At 39.4% G+C, this 17,234-nt stretch overlaps 1 protein-coding gene across 2 annotated transcripts in view; it reads right to left on the minus strand.

Moving 5' to 3' along the window:
- Positions 1-511: 511 nt before the first annotated feature.
- PDE3B (phosphodiesterase 3B) overlaps positions 512-17,234 on the minus strand; it is a 286,919-nt gene continuing 270,196 nt past the window's right edge. For both annotated transcript variants that reach the window (XM_065592128.1, XM_042858840.2), the window contains 4 exons: positions 12,566-12,769; positions 11,543-11,704; positions 2,329-2,578; positions 512-1,926 (listed from right to left, as the gene is read on the minus strand). In XM_065592128.1, coding sequence (XP_065448200.1) covers positions 1,697-1,926; positions 2,329-2,578; positions 11,543-11,704; positions 12,566-12,769 — 846 coding nt within the window. In that variant the 3' untranslated portion in view covers positions 512-1,696. The remainder of the gene's footprint in view (positions 1,927-2,328; positions 2,579-11,542; positions 11,705-12,565; positions 12,770-17,234) is intronic.

A 17,234-nucleotide genomic window follows, 5' to 3' on the forward strand; every position in this document is an offset into this window, starting at 1 on the left:
GTTTATACTAAGTTTATCTTAAGAAGATTACATTTTTTTACCCAATTGAGATGAAGGTATAAACACAGATAAATTGATACAGTCTGCAAGATTGACAAAAAACAAATGTCTGGATTTATTCACTGTGCAGAATGTAAAGACTTGTTTGGTATTAAAAGGTACTCATTTAAAATTAGTGTAGTTTACTGTTTGCATAAGAAAATTACACATTTGCAGCCTAACTAGTTTACGCAGTTTCTTCGCAATTATCATTACAATGATACTTGTCCTGATAACTTCTGTGAAATGTTTAGACTTCTCACTTAAAAAACCTAAACCCCTATGTATTCTGTAATACAGTAACTGTACTTACACTGCTGTGGGGTATTACAAATACATAGTAGTCATGTTCTGCATTCTATATGTACTGGCCAGGATATACATCTGACTAAAGGAAATACATGATATGTGTATTATGGAAAATGAAAAAGATTAAAGTGCACTAAAATATGGACATATAGAGATGGTGATATTCCAATGACAACACTGTAATACATTCTTTATTCAATGTATGCATGTTCTTTCAAAACAGTAGTAAAAAGTTTTTAAGTTGTTTATCTCTAGAATGAGTGGTTTACACTATGTTTTGTGGTATGTATCTATGCATGATTTATAGGGGCAGGGAAAATGTACACTTGCCATTTTGAAACAATAGCTTTTTTTTTTTAAACCAAACTTTAATTCTCCTGAAGTTTTACATACAAAGAATAAATGAATTATGATCTTATTTTCCTCAAAAAAATTAACATCTAACATTGGTGCAGGATTTTAAATTATATAAAATCTGCTGTGTGGTAAATTAACATGTTTTTTTAACATGAATCCTGAGTAAGAGTGGAACATATAGCATTATTGACTAAAAATAAAATCCCTTCATAATTAAAATAATTGAACAGTTTTTATGTTCTACCACAGAACAGCAAGGCAATATATTATGAGAGCCTTGTATTCAACAACTGTCATGAATACCCATTGCAAACCTGAATATTTTCAGCAAAAATAAAACGGCAGATTATGCACAACAGTAAAAAGCATCAGAAATAGATGCACCTGGGATTTTTTTAAACCACAAAAATTAGAATTTAGCTTTTGTTTCACAGTCATCAAAAGGTTAAACCAATCCGAGATAACTGCATTAGGTAAACCATTGAACTGAGTAAAGACCCCCAATCAGGCTTGTACTGCAACATTAATATTGGTTTTCATACAGGCACAGACTTCCTTTTTATATTCATGTTCAAAAATAACATGAAATACAAATCTCAAAATATTATTAGGATCTACCCAACATTTCCACATAAGCAAAAAGTTCTGGCCACTTTGGTAAATGAAGTCACTGAATTTTTTTAGAACTGGAGGTACCTCATGGAAAATAAGAGCTCTGAATTCAGCAAGGCAGCATTATATCAAGGTATTTGTATACCAAGAAGGGCAGGGAGAACTTTGCATCATGGTATACGGTATTCAATCTTTGAATAAAGTTTTATATTCCATGTGGTGAAAGTGCATAGGAGTGGGATTCTGCTAGAGCAGCAAGAATCCTCTCACAGTATTAAGGCCTTTCAACTGCATGTTAACTGTGTTAGTCTATAGTCAGCACAGTGAAAACTGAATATATGCTTTCTGCTATTGTATTGTACATCAGTCTGAAGTCTTCTCAACATGATTTCTCCTCTCCTAGCTGTCGTTCCTCTTCTTCATCTGCTTCCTCAATAACCTGAATTTCATCTGTTTGAGGTAAGGATGAGTTATCTGGCTGCAGTTTACTCCCTTCAGCTTTATTTTTTTCTTCTTCTTCAATCACATTCTTCCATATTTTGTGATTTTCACTCAGATGGTGCATTAGCTGGCAAAATATTCGCCTTCTGCCTTTTTTTCTTTGTAGTTCTGTAAAATTACAAACATATTTTTTTCACATGCTAGCCACAATCAAATATAGGGTAATTATATTCTCTGTTTATCAAACCCAAATGCTACTCTGTAAACCAGGCGTAGGTTTGAACTCAACATAGCAAGTAAGACATGGATGCTCCATCACAGCAAATATTGACATTCTATCTTTAATATCAAGTCCCTAAGGAAATTGGAAGACTTGACTAACTTCTATCTCAGGTTGTAAAACTCTTTCTCATTTTAATTCAAAATTAATTGCAGGAGATAATTATTCCTGCTTACATACAAGTAGCCAAAGTGAAAGGGCAAAAATACATAATTATTATGATGTATAAGTTCAACCAAGTATTGCCAAATCCAAATCCATTAAAAAGCCCTATGTGCATCTTATCTTACTTTGACCAAAATCATCTTCCATTTCTTCATCTTCACTCTCCATTTCTTCTCCATTTTCATCTTCCACACTTTCTATATCATCCTCCTCTTCATCAAGCCACCGGCCTGGAAGCAAGCCAGCTGCATCACAGGAATTGCAAAGGGGGCCAACTATGTGAGTAATAAAAGATTCTTGTAATTTTGCAAGTTGAGGAGAAGAACGGTCCATGAAGGGGCTAATAGGTAATCCAAGGCTTGCTTCTTCATCACCCTGAAAATTTTAGAAATTCATAATTACTTTTAAAGTTTTAAAAACTGACTAGACATTGAGTTGATGGTGTCTCTTTTTCTTAAAGAGAAATTATTTTTTTGAAAAACTACTATTTGTGCTCTTTATCTAAGATGATTTAATAAACAGGTACAGATACTGGTCCATTTGGGCACTATCATGCATGAGAATAAGGGGGAGTAAATTCTCCCCTCACTTTCCTGTGTGGCATCCCTGGGTCACTACTCTTGGCATAGTGGGGAGATGTGGCTCTGTGGGGTCATTACTTCTCCCCCTGTACAGGTGGGCATACAGGGGCAGATCTTTGACTCCAATTGCTTAGCTCATGTATGTAGGAAAGGGGAAGATAATCTGCTACTGATAAAACATAGTACTAAATTACTTCCTCCCAGGAGAGAAGCATGGGAGAGAAGGAAAAAGAATTGTGACTCTGGATAAGAAAAGATTCTTGTAATTTTGCAATTTGAAGAAAAGAACAATCCACAAAGAGGCAAAAGGTAACTCTAAGGCACAATTTCTTCCCTTAGCTCTCTTTTGAAGCAGCATTGCTTTTGTACACAGGACTGTGCCTAATGGCACAAACTAGCGAACAAGGTCTTTAACTTCTGTTCAATGCTATTCCTGTCCAAAAACCCTGCCATTTTTTGTAGTTTTGCAATCACAGTTTTCAAGTTTCCTGCTGGAGCTGAAAAAATTACTGTTGAGGCAGATTGATTCCGAGTAGCAGTAAAGAGTTGGGTGAGTCCAAGTGAATGTTCTGTGGGGTATTGGTTTCCATTATAACCTGTGTGTCATCTATGTTGTTGCTAAACTCAGAGACAAAATCCAGCAATTTTCTCTGTATTTTTGGGAGGGGTCCCAGGTGTGCAGCTTCTGCAACACTATCACTGATGTTAATGTAACACCTGTTGAATTGAAGTCTGAAATATAATATATGTGGCTGTAAGTACATGTTTTACCAACTCCATATCTTTTTGGACTATGGATTAAAAGGTCTACTTGTTAGCCTCTAGAAATTGGTCAACAGCAGAAAGTATGTTACTCCAGAGATTATAAATACAGCTGGCTACAACTTCGTAGTAGTTCTCTATGTTCATGTTTAGAACTTCTGCTAATTAAGATTTCGTGTCCTTTTCATCCAGCTTCTGTTCATACTTATTATGATGAGGCAAAACTGAAGGGCTTTCCACCCATATTCATCATAGGATTCAAGGGATTACCATCTGATTTCTGGTTACTTAATAAAGGTAACCAAACCTCCAAGCTCAAGTTGGTTGAGCCCACAAATTCATAGGGGGATTCCTCAAGTGCTAGGTTATAAGAAGGGCCACTCTTCCTTTGTGTTGCAACTGTATGATATTTAACAGCTGATAGAATTTTTCCTGGATAAAAGACAACAGAATATTCAGATTCCATGCCAGGCATTGAATTAGCTCCTTAAGGCCCCAATGCTACTCCCACCAAAGTCAATGATAAAACTCCTAATGACTTAATAGATAATAAATTAATTGAATCCCATATCATCTGCTCTTCTAAAAACTCTTATCAGTAAGGCAGATCTACAGGTGAACTGAAGCTTGAGACTCATCTTTCATCAGTTGAATGCTGATGTCCTTCCTTCACTCTTTGTAAGCAAGGGTAAGAATTCAAAAGTAAAGAAAACTAAAAAGCAGCCCAGGTCCTACTACTTGCTTCATAGGAGTGGATTAGCTGAACATTTGCCCCAAACCAGACAATTACCTAGAGAATGTCAGAAACCACTGGAGAACAGGTGCTGAAGAAGCCCTTTGAGCTCATTGCTTTGATATAGCAGAGCACCAGGTGAAAATTATAGACTTTAGTGCAAAGGGAATGGTTCAAGTACCAGATAGCTTCACCAGAGTTGTTCAAGTAAATATCTCCAGATATGTGATTAAAATCTGAAAGGGAAGAAGTGCAGTCTGATGCAAAGATGATGCAGAGTTACCATCTAACTCAGATGAAGTGCTGAATACAGAGCACACTTGCTTTCCATTTGATGAGGAGAGCTCAGGTCCTGAAGAGGTGTTGATGATGCACAGGTAAATGGTGGACTTCAGAGTGAAATCAGAGAGGTTACTTTCCTGTAACTGGAGGTTCTTTGAGATGCGTGTTCCCTCTCTGTATTCCACTGAGGGTTACATATGTGCACCACGTGCCTGGAGTCGGAGAATTTTGAAAGAAGTGTCCATTGGTCCATGTATGTGCCCTGGCTCATCTTGTGCTTCTATCCGAGGTGATAAAGTGTAGAGCAATCCAACTAAGTCTCCAGTTCCTTTCCACTGTGAATTTGACAGATCCGACCAAAGCAGAGGGGAAGGAAGGCGGAAAGTGGAATACAGATAGGGACCATACACCCCAAAGAATCTCCAGTTACTGGTAAGTAACCTCCTCTTCTTCGAGTGATGATCCCCATTGTACTCCACAGAAGGTGACTGACAAGCAGAACCTAACTTGGAGGAGGATGTGAGGATGAGGGCAGAGGCTGTTTTAGATTTGATTTTGACAAATAGGGAGGAACTGGTTGAGAATTTGAAAGTGGAAAGTGGCTTGGGTGAAAGTAATCATGAAATGGTAGAGTTCATGATTCTAAGGAATGGTAGGAGGGAGAACAGCAAAATAAAGAAAATGGATTTCAAGAAGGCAAACTTTAGCAAACTCAGGGAGTTGGTAGGCAAGATCCCACAGGAAACAAGTCTAAGGAGAAAAACAATTGAAGACAGTTGGCAGTTTTTCAAAGAGACATTAAGGGCACAAAAGCAAACTATCCCAATGCAGAGGAAAGATAGGAAGTATGGCGGGAGACCACCCTGGCTTAACCAGGAGATCTTCAATGATCTAAAAATCAAAAGAGAGTCTTATAAAAAGTGGAAACTAGGTCAAATTACAAAGAATGAATATAAACAAACAACACAAGCATGTAAGGACAAAATTAGAAAGGCCAAAGCACCAAACAAGATCAAACTAGCTAGAGACATAAAGGGTAACAAGAAAACATTCTACAAATACATTAGAAGAAAGAGGAAGACCAAGGACAGGGTAGGCCCATTACTCAATGACGGGGGAAAAACAATAACAGAAAATGTGGAAGGGGCAGAGGTGCTTAATAACTTCTTTGTTTTGGTTTTCACCAAGAAGGTTGGTGGTGATTGGATGTCTTCAACTCACCAGGGCCTGATGAAACGCATCCTAGAATACTCAAGGAGCTGACTGAGAAGATATTTGAGCTATTAGCGATTATATTTGAAAAGTCATGGAAGACGGGAGAGATTCCAGAAGACTGGAAAAGGGGAAATATAGTGCCAATCTATATATATATAAAAAGGGAAATAAGGACAACCCGGGGAATTACAGACCTGTCAGCTTGACTTTGGTACCCAGAAAAATAATTAAGCAAATAATTAAGCAATCAATTTGCAGTCAGCATGGATTTATCAAGAACAAATTATGTCAAACCAACCTAATAGCTTTATTTGACAGGATAACAAGCCATGTGGTTAGGGAGGAAATGGTAGACTTGGTATGTCTTACTTTAGTAAAGCTTTTGATACTGTCTCGCATGACCTTCTCATAAACAAACTAGGGAAATGCAACCTAGATGGAGCTATAAGAAGGGTGCTAATTGGTTGGAAAACCGTTCCCAAAGAGTAGTTATCAGTGGTTCACAGTCATGCTGTAAGGGCATAACGAGTGGGGTCCCGCAGAGATCAGTTCTGGGTCGGGTTGTGTTCAATATCTTCACCAATGATTTAGATAATGGCATAGAGAGTACATTTATAAAGTTTGAGGGCAATACCAAACTGGGAGGTGTTGCAAGTGCTTTGGCGGATAGGATTAAAATTCAAAATAATCTGGAGAAATAGTCAGAAGTAAATAGGATGAAATTCAATAAGGACAAATGCAAAGTACTCCACTTAGGAAGGAACAATCAGTTGCATACATACAAAATGGGAAATGACTGCTTAGGAAGGAGTACTGTGGAAAGGGATCTGGGGGTAATAGTGGACCACAAGCTAAATATGAGTCAACAGTATAACACTGTTGCAAAAAAAGCAAACATCATTCCGGGATGTATTATCAGGAGTGTTGTAAACAAGACATGAAGTAATTCCTCTGTTCTACTCCGCGCTGATTAGGCCTCAACTGGAGTAGTGTGTCCAATTCTGGATGCCACATTTCAGGAAAGATGTGGACAAACTGGAGAAAGTCCAGAGAAGAGAAAAGGTCTAGAAAACATGCTCTATGAGGGAAGATTGAAAATATTAGGTTTGTTTAGTTTGGAGAAGAGAAAACTGAGGGGAGACATGATAACAGTTTTCAAGTTCATAAAGGTTGTTACAAGGAGGGAGAGAGAAAAGCAATGGGCTTAAATTGCAGCCAGGATGGTCTAGGTTGGACATTAGGAAAAACTTCCTGTCAGGGTAGTTAAAAACTGGAATAAACTCCCTAGGGAGGTTTTGGAATCTGTCACTGGAAATTTTTAAGAGCAGGTTAGACAAACACCTGTCCGGGATGGTCTAGATAATACTTAGTCCTGCCTTGACTGCAGGGGATTGGACTAGAAGACCTCTTGAGGTCCCTTCCAGCCCTATGATTCTATGATATTCAGTGCCTGAAACCTGTCTGTGGGCAGGTATGCTCGTGCCATGGTTTATGGTACCACAATGAAGTCCAGCGATTGCATGGGTTGAGGATCACTTCTTGATGTTGATGCTGACTCCCAGTGAAGAAAGGTGGCTGAGTAATAGAGAAAGGTTGATGCATAGGCTTCCTGTCGAGACCTGGCAGCCAAGAGTCAGTTGTCGAGATATGGAAAAAACAGGAAACCCTAACACCTGATGTGAGCTGCTAGTACAGAAAATACTTTGGTGAAGACTCTGGGAGCGGTAGCTAATCCAAAGGCAAGTACCCCGTTTTGGAAATGGTTGTTGCCCACCCCAATCTGAGAAAACATCTGTGGGCGGGGTGAATATCTACGTGGAAGTAAGTATCTTTCATATCGAGAGTCAAGAACCACATGCCTTTCTCTAAGGATGGTATTATCGCTGCCAAAGTGACCATACAAAACTTGAGTTTATGGATAAAGCGATTGAGGTGGCAGAGATCAAGGATTGGTCTCGAACCATCTTTTTTCTTGGGTATCAGGAAGTAAGTTGCGTAGAACCCTGTTCCTTGATATTGTAGAGGAACGTGTTCTATTGCTCCCTGGTGTAATAAGGAGTTCACCTCTTGGACGAGAATACTGTTGTGAGAGTGGTCCCTAAAAGGGGGCGAGGGGTTTGGAGGAGATAGTATTACAAACTCGATCATATAGATGACATTCAGCACCCATTTGTCTGTTGTTATAGACTCCGAGTGTGGGAAAAAAGAGTGCTAAATGACCCTCAAAGAGAGTGGAAGGGTCATGAGATGTTAGGATTGGTGGTTGGCAGCTCTAAAGCTCATGTCAAAAATACCACTTTGTTTGTGGTTGGGTTTGAGACGTGCAAGCCAGCATGGGCGGCCCAAGGGAGCAAGACCTCTGAATCTTTTGTTGTTTATGTGGGGGTTCATAAGGTCTCTGTTGATAAAATTGAGGAGCCCAGTATCACTGGGTAGATGACGGGTGGTGGAACTTTTGTTTCAGGGCAGGAGTGTAGATGCTTAACAAGCAAAGGGTAGCCCTGGAGTCTTTCAGCGTATGCAAAGACTCATCTGTCTTCTGGTTAAAGCAATGGGATTTGTCAAAACAGACGTCCTCAATGGTGTTCTGTATCTCTCTAGGAAACCCAAAAGCATGAAGCCAGGACTCCCTACACATCATGATAGCCGTAGTCCTGGAGGAGTTATCAGCTGCATCTACTGCAGACTGGAGGGCAGTTCTGGCTAAGAGTTTCCTTTCCTTTCAGGCATGATCTTGTTGTGGTATTAGCAAATTCCTCAAATTTAGTGTAATAAAGGAAGTCGTAGTAGGCCAATAATGCTTGTAATTGGCTATTCAGTATTGTATACTGGAGAAAGAGAAGACTTTCCTTCCCAGAAGGTCTAGACACTTTCCTTTCTTGTCTGAAGGTGTAGATTGAGGTGTTTCTGTTTAGCTCTCTGTGCAGCAGCCTGAACTACCAATGAGTTTGGAGCTGGACAAGAGAAGAGGAATTCTGATCTTTTGTATGGGACGTAGTGGCATATCTCTGCTCCTTTAGGGATGGCTGTACATGGCTGGCGCTAATATGGCTTTGTTGATTGGTATTGCTATTCTTGCCATTCCCGAGGTGTGAAGAATGCCTAGAAGCTTATGCTGGAAGTCTTGGATCTCTTCGAATGGGATCTGGAGTCCCCAGCAACTCTCCATAAAATCTCTTGGAATTGCCTGAAGTCATCTGGTAGGGAAGGGGATGATGCAGTCACAGCCTCACCCGATAGGTAGATAGTAATCTATCCAGCTCCAGCAGAACTGCCGGGACCGGGGTATAAAATTGTTCTTCTGCTATCGGATACATGGGCCTGCTTGATGGATCTCGAGAGAGCAGATGACGATTCTCTTGTGGATAGGGCTCCCAATATGAAAAAGAATTTGGATCCGCAGGAGATTGCAGGGTCTCCACGACATGGGGTTCCAGTGGTTCTGGAAAGGATGAGGAGGTAGTTGATCCCATGGATATGTCGGTCTTCATGATAGTGCATAGGAGCAGTATGATAAAGGTGGTTCTTCTTCCATTTACAATTCGCTGGAAGAGGAAAAGGCAGACTGCTGTTCTAATGGCAGTACTGTCAGAGACAATGGAACACCATATAGCACATGCAAGAAGAACAAGATACCTGTGGTGGGGATATGATTTCCCTGGAAGTGGAGGGGCCTGACGGAGTAGGAGACTCTGGATCTAGCCAGGTGTAGACATCTTGGGGTGAAGCCATGGATCCAGATCTCCCTGATGTGAGGGGCACTCTCTCATTCCTGGTCATCGGTACTGGCGCTGAGGTTTTTCCTGGTATGGGAGGATCTCATGTCTCGTGAGGTGCCAGAGAGGGTGATACTGACGGTTCATCACCTGGAACCGCTGGATCCCATTGTTTATGGGTCTTCTTCTCATGCCTGTGGGATTTGGAATGTGCTCTGTCCCCTTGGGCCAACCTGGAAAAGGGAATATCCAATTTCTTGGACTTCGAAGAAGACTTAGATCCATGCTCATGGGAGTGCTTCCTAATCTCCAGACTAGGCCCTGCCATGGGGACTGTGGGGCTCACAGCACTGAAGTCAGATGTTGTAGCGAGAGACACGCTCCTCACTGAACCAGGCCGATGTATGGAGGGAGGGGTATTCCCAAGCCTGGATCTGAATGCGGTCTCACGGCCATCTCCATGAGATGCTTCTGGAGACCAAGAGCTCAGCCTTCTCAGGTACAGCTGGGGAAGGACTGGCACATATTGCATCTAGCTGCAATGTGAGCTTCTCCCAGGCAGTAGAGGCAGCGTTGATGGTTGTCACTGACCGAGAAGGATCACAGGCAAGAGGCACAGAATTTGAAGCCCGGAGTTCTGGGCATAGTCTGGTATGGGGGAGAGGGGGGAGGAGGGACTGGGAAATATCCCCAAAGTGTACTCTAAAACTAAGTGTTAAAACTAGTAACTATAAAAACTAGGAAAAAAAGAAAACTACAGTAGAAACTCAGAGTTACGAACACCTTGGGAATGGAGGTTGTTCGTAACTCTGAACAAAACATTATGGTTGTTCTTTCAAAAGTTTACAAGTGAACACTGAGTTAATACAGCTTTGAAACTTTATGCAGAAGAAAAATGCTGCTTTCCCTTTTTTTTTAGTAGCTTACAATTAACATAATACTGTATTGTTTTGCTCTTTTGGGGGGGGGGGTGTCTCTACTGCTCCCTATTGCGTACTTGCGGTTCCAAATGAGATGTGTGGTTGACTGGTTAGTTCATAACTCTGGTGTTTGTAACTCTGAGGTTCTACTGTAGTAAAACTACAGTTAAAATGGATAAAACTATGCTTTTTAAAAGTGCATCAAAGACAAGAAGACTGAAGGCTCCAACCTGGACCATGTGGCGGTAAGAAGGAACTGGCAACATGGTCAGTCCGCCCCATCCTTTATCACCTCAGACAGAAGCATTAGGTGAGTCAGGATGCATGCATGCACTAACAGATACTATTTTCAACATTCTCCAACTCCAGACGCATGCTGTGCATGCGTAACCCTCAGTGGAATACAATACGGATCATCACTTGAAAAATAAACTGAAACTGCCCGCAACATTATTGTGTGTTTGAGCAGATTATGCACTTTCCATGCCCCATAAAAAAACAGTCTCTGGTCGGAGACCATTTCAGATATCTGTTTCTGGGAAGAGGAGGAGGAGCCTTTTTACAAGCTTTTTTCTTTGTGTGTATTTGGCAGGCATATACATCCACTGTGCATATGCGACTGAAAATTGTCCTCTCTTGTAGGGGACTACTATGATTTTGAAGCTCTCATGACAGGGACATTAGACTTTCTAGCCCTGATCCTGTAAACACTAATGCAAATGCTTAACTTTACTCACAAATATAGATCCATTACTACTCACATGAGTGAAGATAGACATATGCATAAGTATTTGTAAGACAGGTGTAAAAGTGGAGGCAACTTCCTAAGGTAGAAGCTGATATTTTTGTTAAAACAGCATCATTCTAAACAAAAGAGGGAAATAAACTAGTGTTTAAGAAATAGATAAAATTGGCAGGAAATTTTTTTCAAGCTCTTAACACAATCAATAGAAATTAAAAAATATGCTTAATATAAAGTTACTCGACATGATTCATTCTTTAGAAACAGAAATAATTTAAAGCAGTAACAAAAGGAATAACCCCAAATAGTAAATGCTTTGTACTCCCCAAATTTATAATTTATCATCAACTGGTTATATTTAAAAAAAAATAATTCTTTCCATACCTACCTGCTCATAAAATTCATTAACAATGCCTTCTGTCCATTTCAGGTGCAGATCTCTAACTTTTGCTGGGCCATTAATATCTGCCAATTTGATGCATATTTGACAAACTAGCAGGCGGTCATTCTCATTGTTCCATTCTATACCATGACTGTTTATATCATTGGCCTGTTTAAACATAATTTTTAACAATGTTGGATATTCTTGTAAAGAAAAACTATATATCATTTTATTACATTTTTAAGTCTTTGCAGAATATTGCCCTTTTCTATTAATTTTTCTGTAATATTTTGTCTTGTGTCATTTTTTTAAAATGAAGATAACAGATGTTACCAGCAGCAGATAACTAGATGGGAGATAATTGTTTTGAGGTTTAAAGAAACTGCAATGAATTGAAAAAAAAAACGTAATTATGTGCTATCAGTTTCCCTTTTTAATAGGTTTGTACTGCAGTATTGCATTGTATTACTAACAGTAATTAGTATATTATTTTTATTCCCCATTTTTCAATCTTTAAATATATTTTCCACTTAAGATCATGATTTTCATATATATCCACTGAACTGGTTTCATTCTTTTCTTAATCTAATGGCAATCTATAGTTGAAATCTAGAAAATGGACACTTTATTTCATGTTCGAATGCTAATTTAGGATGTTTATGTGCAAAACAGAGAGATTGTAATGGGTATTAAATACATGCATGCAGAGGATATTCTGATTCTTAACAACTAAAACGTTAATGCATAACAGTTTTGAAGGTTTCTACTGATAAAGGAAATATAAAAATGGGAAGTATTAAGTGTCAGAGTGGAATTCTATACTAGTACTTTAAGGTATGTTCAACAGTTTGATTTTTTAAAAGGTTAGTACCCTCTATGTAGCACATGCTTTAGCTAGGTCTTCCTACTGGTGTGCTGACATCTACAGTTCAAAGTTCTTTAAATTTAACCTATTAAAAGCAATAAACATTGAGCAACAATGCTGATAGCATAAGCAGCTAAGTGCAGGCATTAACTTGTGTAACAAACCTTGGCATTAAATTCAGCAAGGAAATCAAAATGTTTCTTGAGATCTGTTGCGAGGATTGCTTCGATCACTAAGAAACGAAACCGTTTGAATTCCACATGATCAAGATTAGGTAGAAAATTGTATTCTGGTCGAGATAAAAAGAGATTCCATGCAGAAGCAGCATGATGGTTTTCTAGGACTGATCTGTCATTGTAGAGCACAGCCTACAAAGAAATGAAAAACGAACAGGTGATTTAAGATTCAAAATTAAAAGAGGAAAAGTGTAAAGGCTAAATAATGACATTTTTGTTTAACACGGCCGGTAACTAAAACACTAAGTTGCATTCTAGTTCTGAAGGCTGAACCGAACAAAAGTCTTCTTTGTAGGCAGACATGCACAGGGAAAAATAATCAGACCGGTCTTAATTTTACAGTAATATATACAGGATTAAAAATATCACTAAGAAAAGCAGATAAATATAAAATATGCTTCATGTCACTCCACTTGTTGCTGCAGTGAATATGAACTAATATGTCTGCCTGATGTGGAGGAGGGTGGGAAAGAAGATGCAGAACAAAAGGTTAATACATCAAGGCAAAATGTTTTTTTTAATATATTTTCATTTAGATTTTACATTTTAACTAATTTTTTTTAAATTTTATCTTTAAAAAACAGTACTCCTAAGTGAAACGTTTGATTAATTGGCTTTTTTGAATGAATTATTGGCCAGTTTACAATAGTCCTCTCTGGTGCCTCCTTATAGAATGACTACCATTTGTAAAAAGTGATGGGACAGTCTGCTTATATTCTAGCTTAATCCCTAGCCAGCAATTACTAAAATTGAAGTTTAGCGGAGGGGGAAAAAAATCAATATACTGGCAAGACAAGCTTTATTTGTAGTGCTCGAATTCTGAACAGGCAATGTTACAATTTTGAATGCAGGAGCTAGCATAACTGTAAGCAATCCACAAACTAATTAAATTAATAACATGTACATAAAGAAAGTTCAAGAAAAAGCCAAAGCCCTCTATGGAAAAGCAACTAGACATATTAATTCATTTTAACAATGTGAAAAGAATCATCCTCCCAAAACCAAGCAGAGTGAAGTTTCTATAATTGAATCACATTTATATGAACTAAATTAGCAAAATGCAATGGAATTTTTTAAAAATTGGGCTTGCCCCATAATTTACCTCCGTAGATTGTACAAAGAAGACTTGAAAAGTTTTTTATCTTGGAAATATCAAACATATCAAATCAGATTTCCTCAGTTTTGCTAAAGGTTTCTAAAGGTTCCCACAAACATGTGCACTGAGTTCTAACAACTTAACTAAAGGGGTGGGATGCTGAGTTTTCAACAAAGACTTTGTTACCTCAACATGTTCAGTCAATGGAGTTAAATGGGTTAAGGAAAAACAAAGTTTTAAACAGTCTGTTGGCCAGTGGCATATCAACTATTAGAAAGGCAGTGGCTTAATTTGTAAATGGCAGCACAGTGCTCTACTTCTTGTGACATGCAGTCAGTGGTAGATCCTGTGAAAACCTGGTACTTTAAGGATACATATATTGCACTCTGTATGGTGCTCTATATGCCCAAACAGTGCACCCCCATCTAGATGACAGGTTTCAGAGTAGCAGCCGTGTTAGTCTGTATCCGCAAAAAGAACAGGAGTACTTGTGGCACCTTAGAGACTAACAAATTTATTAGAGCATAAGCTTTCTAGATGGCTATTTTTAGCAGTGTAGTGTCCTGCTGCCACCCCACTGCTGGCCTTTCCCCACTGAAGTGAAAGACTCTGGCAGCAGAGATAGGCTTTTGTGGGGGAAGCAGCAGGGAAGGGCTCCGGCAATGGGGAGCTTCCAACCCTTTTTCCCACTGCTTCCTCCCTGCTAGAACCTTTCACTGCCATGTGAAGCTATCCACCGCAACCTGGACGCAGCTCGCTTTTCACTGTGGTGTGTAACTACACATACCCTCTGTGTAATCACCAATGGTGTGCAACGTAGATGTATGTAAGATGTATGTTAAGATTTTGAATGACAATATTCTGAATTAAATTAATATCTTGAAAATGAATGTCATTTATTAGCTTCAAATACCTTCTGTTTAGTCTCTAGAGTCTATTCTAAGTTCAGTTATATTTGTATATACTGTATATGTTGTCTCTAGCTGAAATTTTATGTAAATGTAGGCTTTGTCATGTGTACTGTGCTGCACTGATTTCTCTGTTTTCTGACATTTTTTCTGAATTCTTCCCTTGGTGATATTCAAACAAAGCCATCAAAAGACATCAATCACAGCAAAACTGAATTACTACTAATCTCTCCAGTTGATTTCCATTTCTTTCACACAACTTAAACAACCTTGAGTTTACCATCATTTCTATTATCTCACATTTTGGAGGAGTATATGGTCATTGATTTAGAGCTTAAATAAATAATAGTGTCTTATCTTTTACCTAGGAAATGACCCCAAGCTGATGTCCATGCTTAATGAAATAGAAGCAAAGTTTTGATTCATTCTTTTGTAAATCTTAGATTATTTAATGCTTTTTACATATGTCTTTCAGCAGCTTTGCTGCATCCAGTGCGGCTTGTTCAGATGATACTCTCATGTTCATAAAAACAGAGTTTAGGCTGTAACTCTTCAGGGCAGGGACGATCTGTTCCTCTGTTTGCATACTGCCTAGCACAATGGGTCCCAACTCTTGGTGTGCATGCATCCTCTATGCCAGATATTTGAACCCACTGGCCCATGACTGCATCCCAGCTGCCCTCGCACATGCCACTCCTTCAAGAGCATAAAAGGGTGGAACAATACCAACTATCACCAGGGCTGGCTCCATGGTTTTTGCCGCACCAAGCAGCAAAAAGAAAAAGAAAAAAAAAAAGCCGTGATCGCAATCTGTGGCGCCACTTCGGTGGCAGCTCTACCGCTGCTGCTTCAGTCTTCGGCGGCAATTCAGCAGCTGGCCCTTCGCTCCAAGAGGGAGTGAGGGTCCCGCCGCCGAATTGCCACCGAAGAGCCGGACATGCCGCCCCTCGCCGTTGGCCGCCCCAAGCACCTGCTTGCTGGGCTGGTGCCTGAAGCTGGCCCTGACTATCACACAAGCTCCTTTGCCAACTGGAATCCACATCCACACAGACACACCTGGAAGAGCATCAGGTACTGCAAAGTAAGTAACAGCTTTTTCTCTGAGTGATTACCTATATGTATTGCACTCTTAGTGATTCCTAACCAATGCACGCATGCTAGGAGGTGGATAATCAGAGTCCTAGACAATCAACGATTGAAGAATTGCTTTGCCAAAATAAGTGTCAGCTATGAAAGCCTCCCCAATAACATAGTGTGTTATGAATGTATGAATTGAACCATAGGTGGTGCTCTACAAATTTCAGAGATTGGAACATTTCTGAAGGAAACTACAGATCCATCTTGAGCTCTAGTGGAGTAATCTTATCTTACTGGGGGACCAATCTTCACTATTTGATAACACAGTCTGATGCATTCTGTAGGAAGAAACTGATTTCCCCTTTACTCTTTCAGCATACGCTATAAATAACCTAGAAGAGACTAAATGATTCTATCTAAATAAAAAGAATGAAATTTTCTTTCAGAATCACTAGCATGAGGTTTGGGAAAGAAAATAGGTAAATGAATGTTCTGATTAATATGGAAGTCAGATGCAACTTTCCGTTGGAATCTTGGATGTGGCCCAAGAGAGACCTTATCTCTATGAAAGATGGTGTTTAGTAGACCTGCCATTAAAGCTTGAATTTCTTCCACCCGACAAGCAGAAATAATGGCCACCAAAAACTATGTTTTCATGGAAAGATGATGTAACAAGCATGGCTAATGATTAAAATGGGAGACCCCCATCAGACCTGTTAATACCACATTAAGATGCCATTTGAGGGTGAAGGGGTTCTCTAATTGTAGGGAATACACGCAGCAAACCCCTTCAAAAGCCTAGACACCATAGGGTGTGAAAATACTATGCAATTTTGAATTTGAGGACGACAGAGAGGTATACCTGCTAGAGGAACTTTCATAGAACCAATTAGAAAGTCCAGATGATTTTAGTGAGAACAGCTAGTCCACAATGAACAGAATGTCCATTAGGAAGGCTGAGACATAACGTTGTTTGCCCAAATTGGGAATTGTTTCTATTTGGCACTGTAAGCCACAATGGAGTCCTTCATACTATATATCAAAATATTCTGGACATATCTGGAGCAAGGCATCTTAACATCAGTTAAGCAGTTAGCATCCAAGCTACAAGATGCAGAGATCGTGGGCCTGGATGAAAGGTCTTCTCATGGTCTTCAGAGATCAAATCTGAGACTAGTGGAAGCATTACTGAAGTCTATCAACAGCCTCCCTAGCTCTGGGAACCAGAATTATCTGGGTCAATCTGGTGCTTTTAGTATCAACACTGCTGCATCCTGCTTGAGTTTTCTCAGAGTATATGGTATAAAAAAAAAATGGTGGGTAAGCATGCATCAGGCCCTGAGACCATGGTATTAGGAAGGCACCTGATAGAGACCCTTGACTCTGACTCCCTCTTCATCAAAAAAATGTTGCTTTCTCCCCCCCAATGGCCATTTCTTTGGTAAACAAGTCCATGACTGGGTGACCCTTCTTCTGGAAAATCTGTTGAATAATTGAGTTCTTAATAAACCATTTG

Source organism: Chrysemys picta, chromosome 4 (assembly GCF_011386835.1).
Source record: "Chrysemys picta bellii isolate R12L10 chromosome 4, ASM1138683v2, whole genome shotgun sequence".
Classification (NCBI taxonomy): Eukaryota; Metazoa; Chordata; order Testudines; family Emydidae; genus Chrysemys; species Chrysemys picta.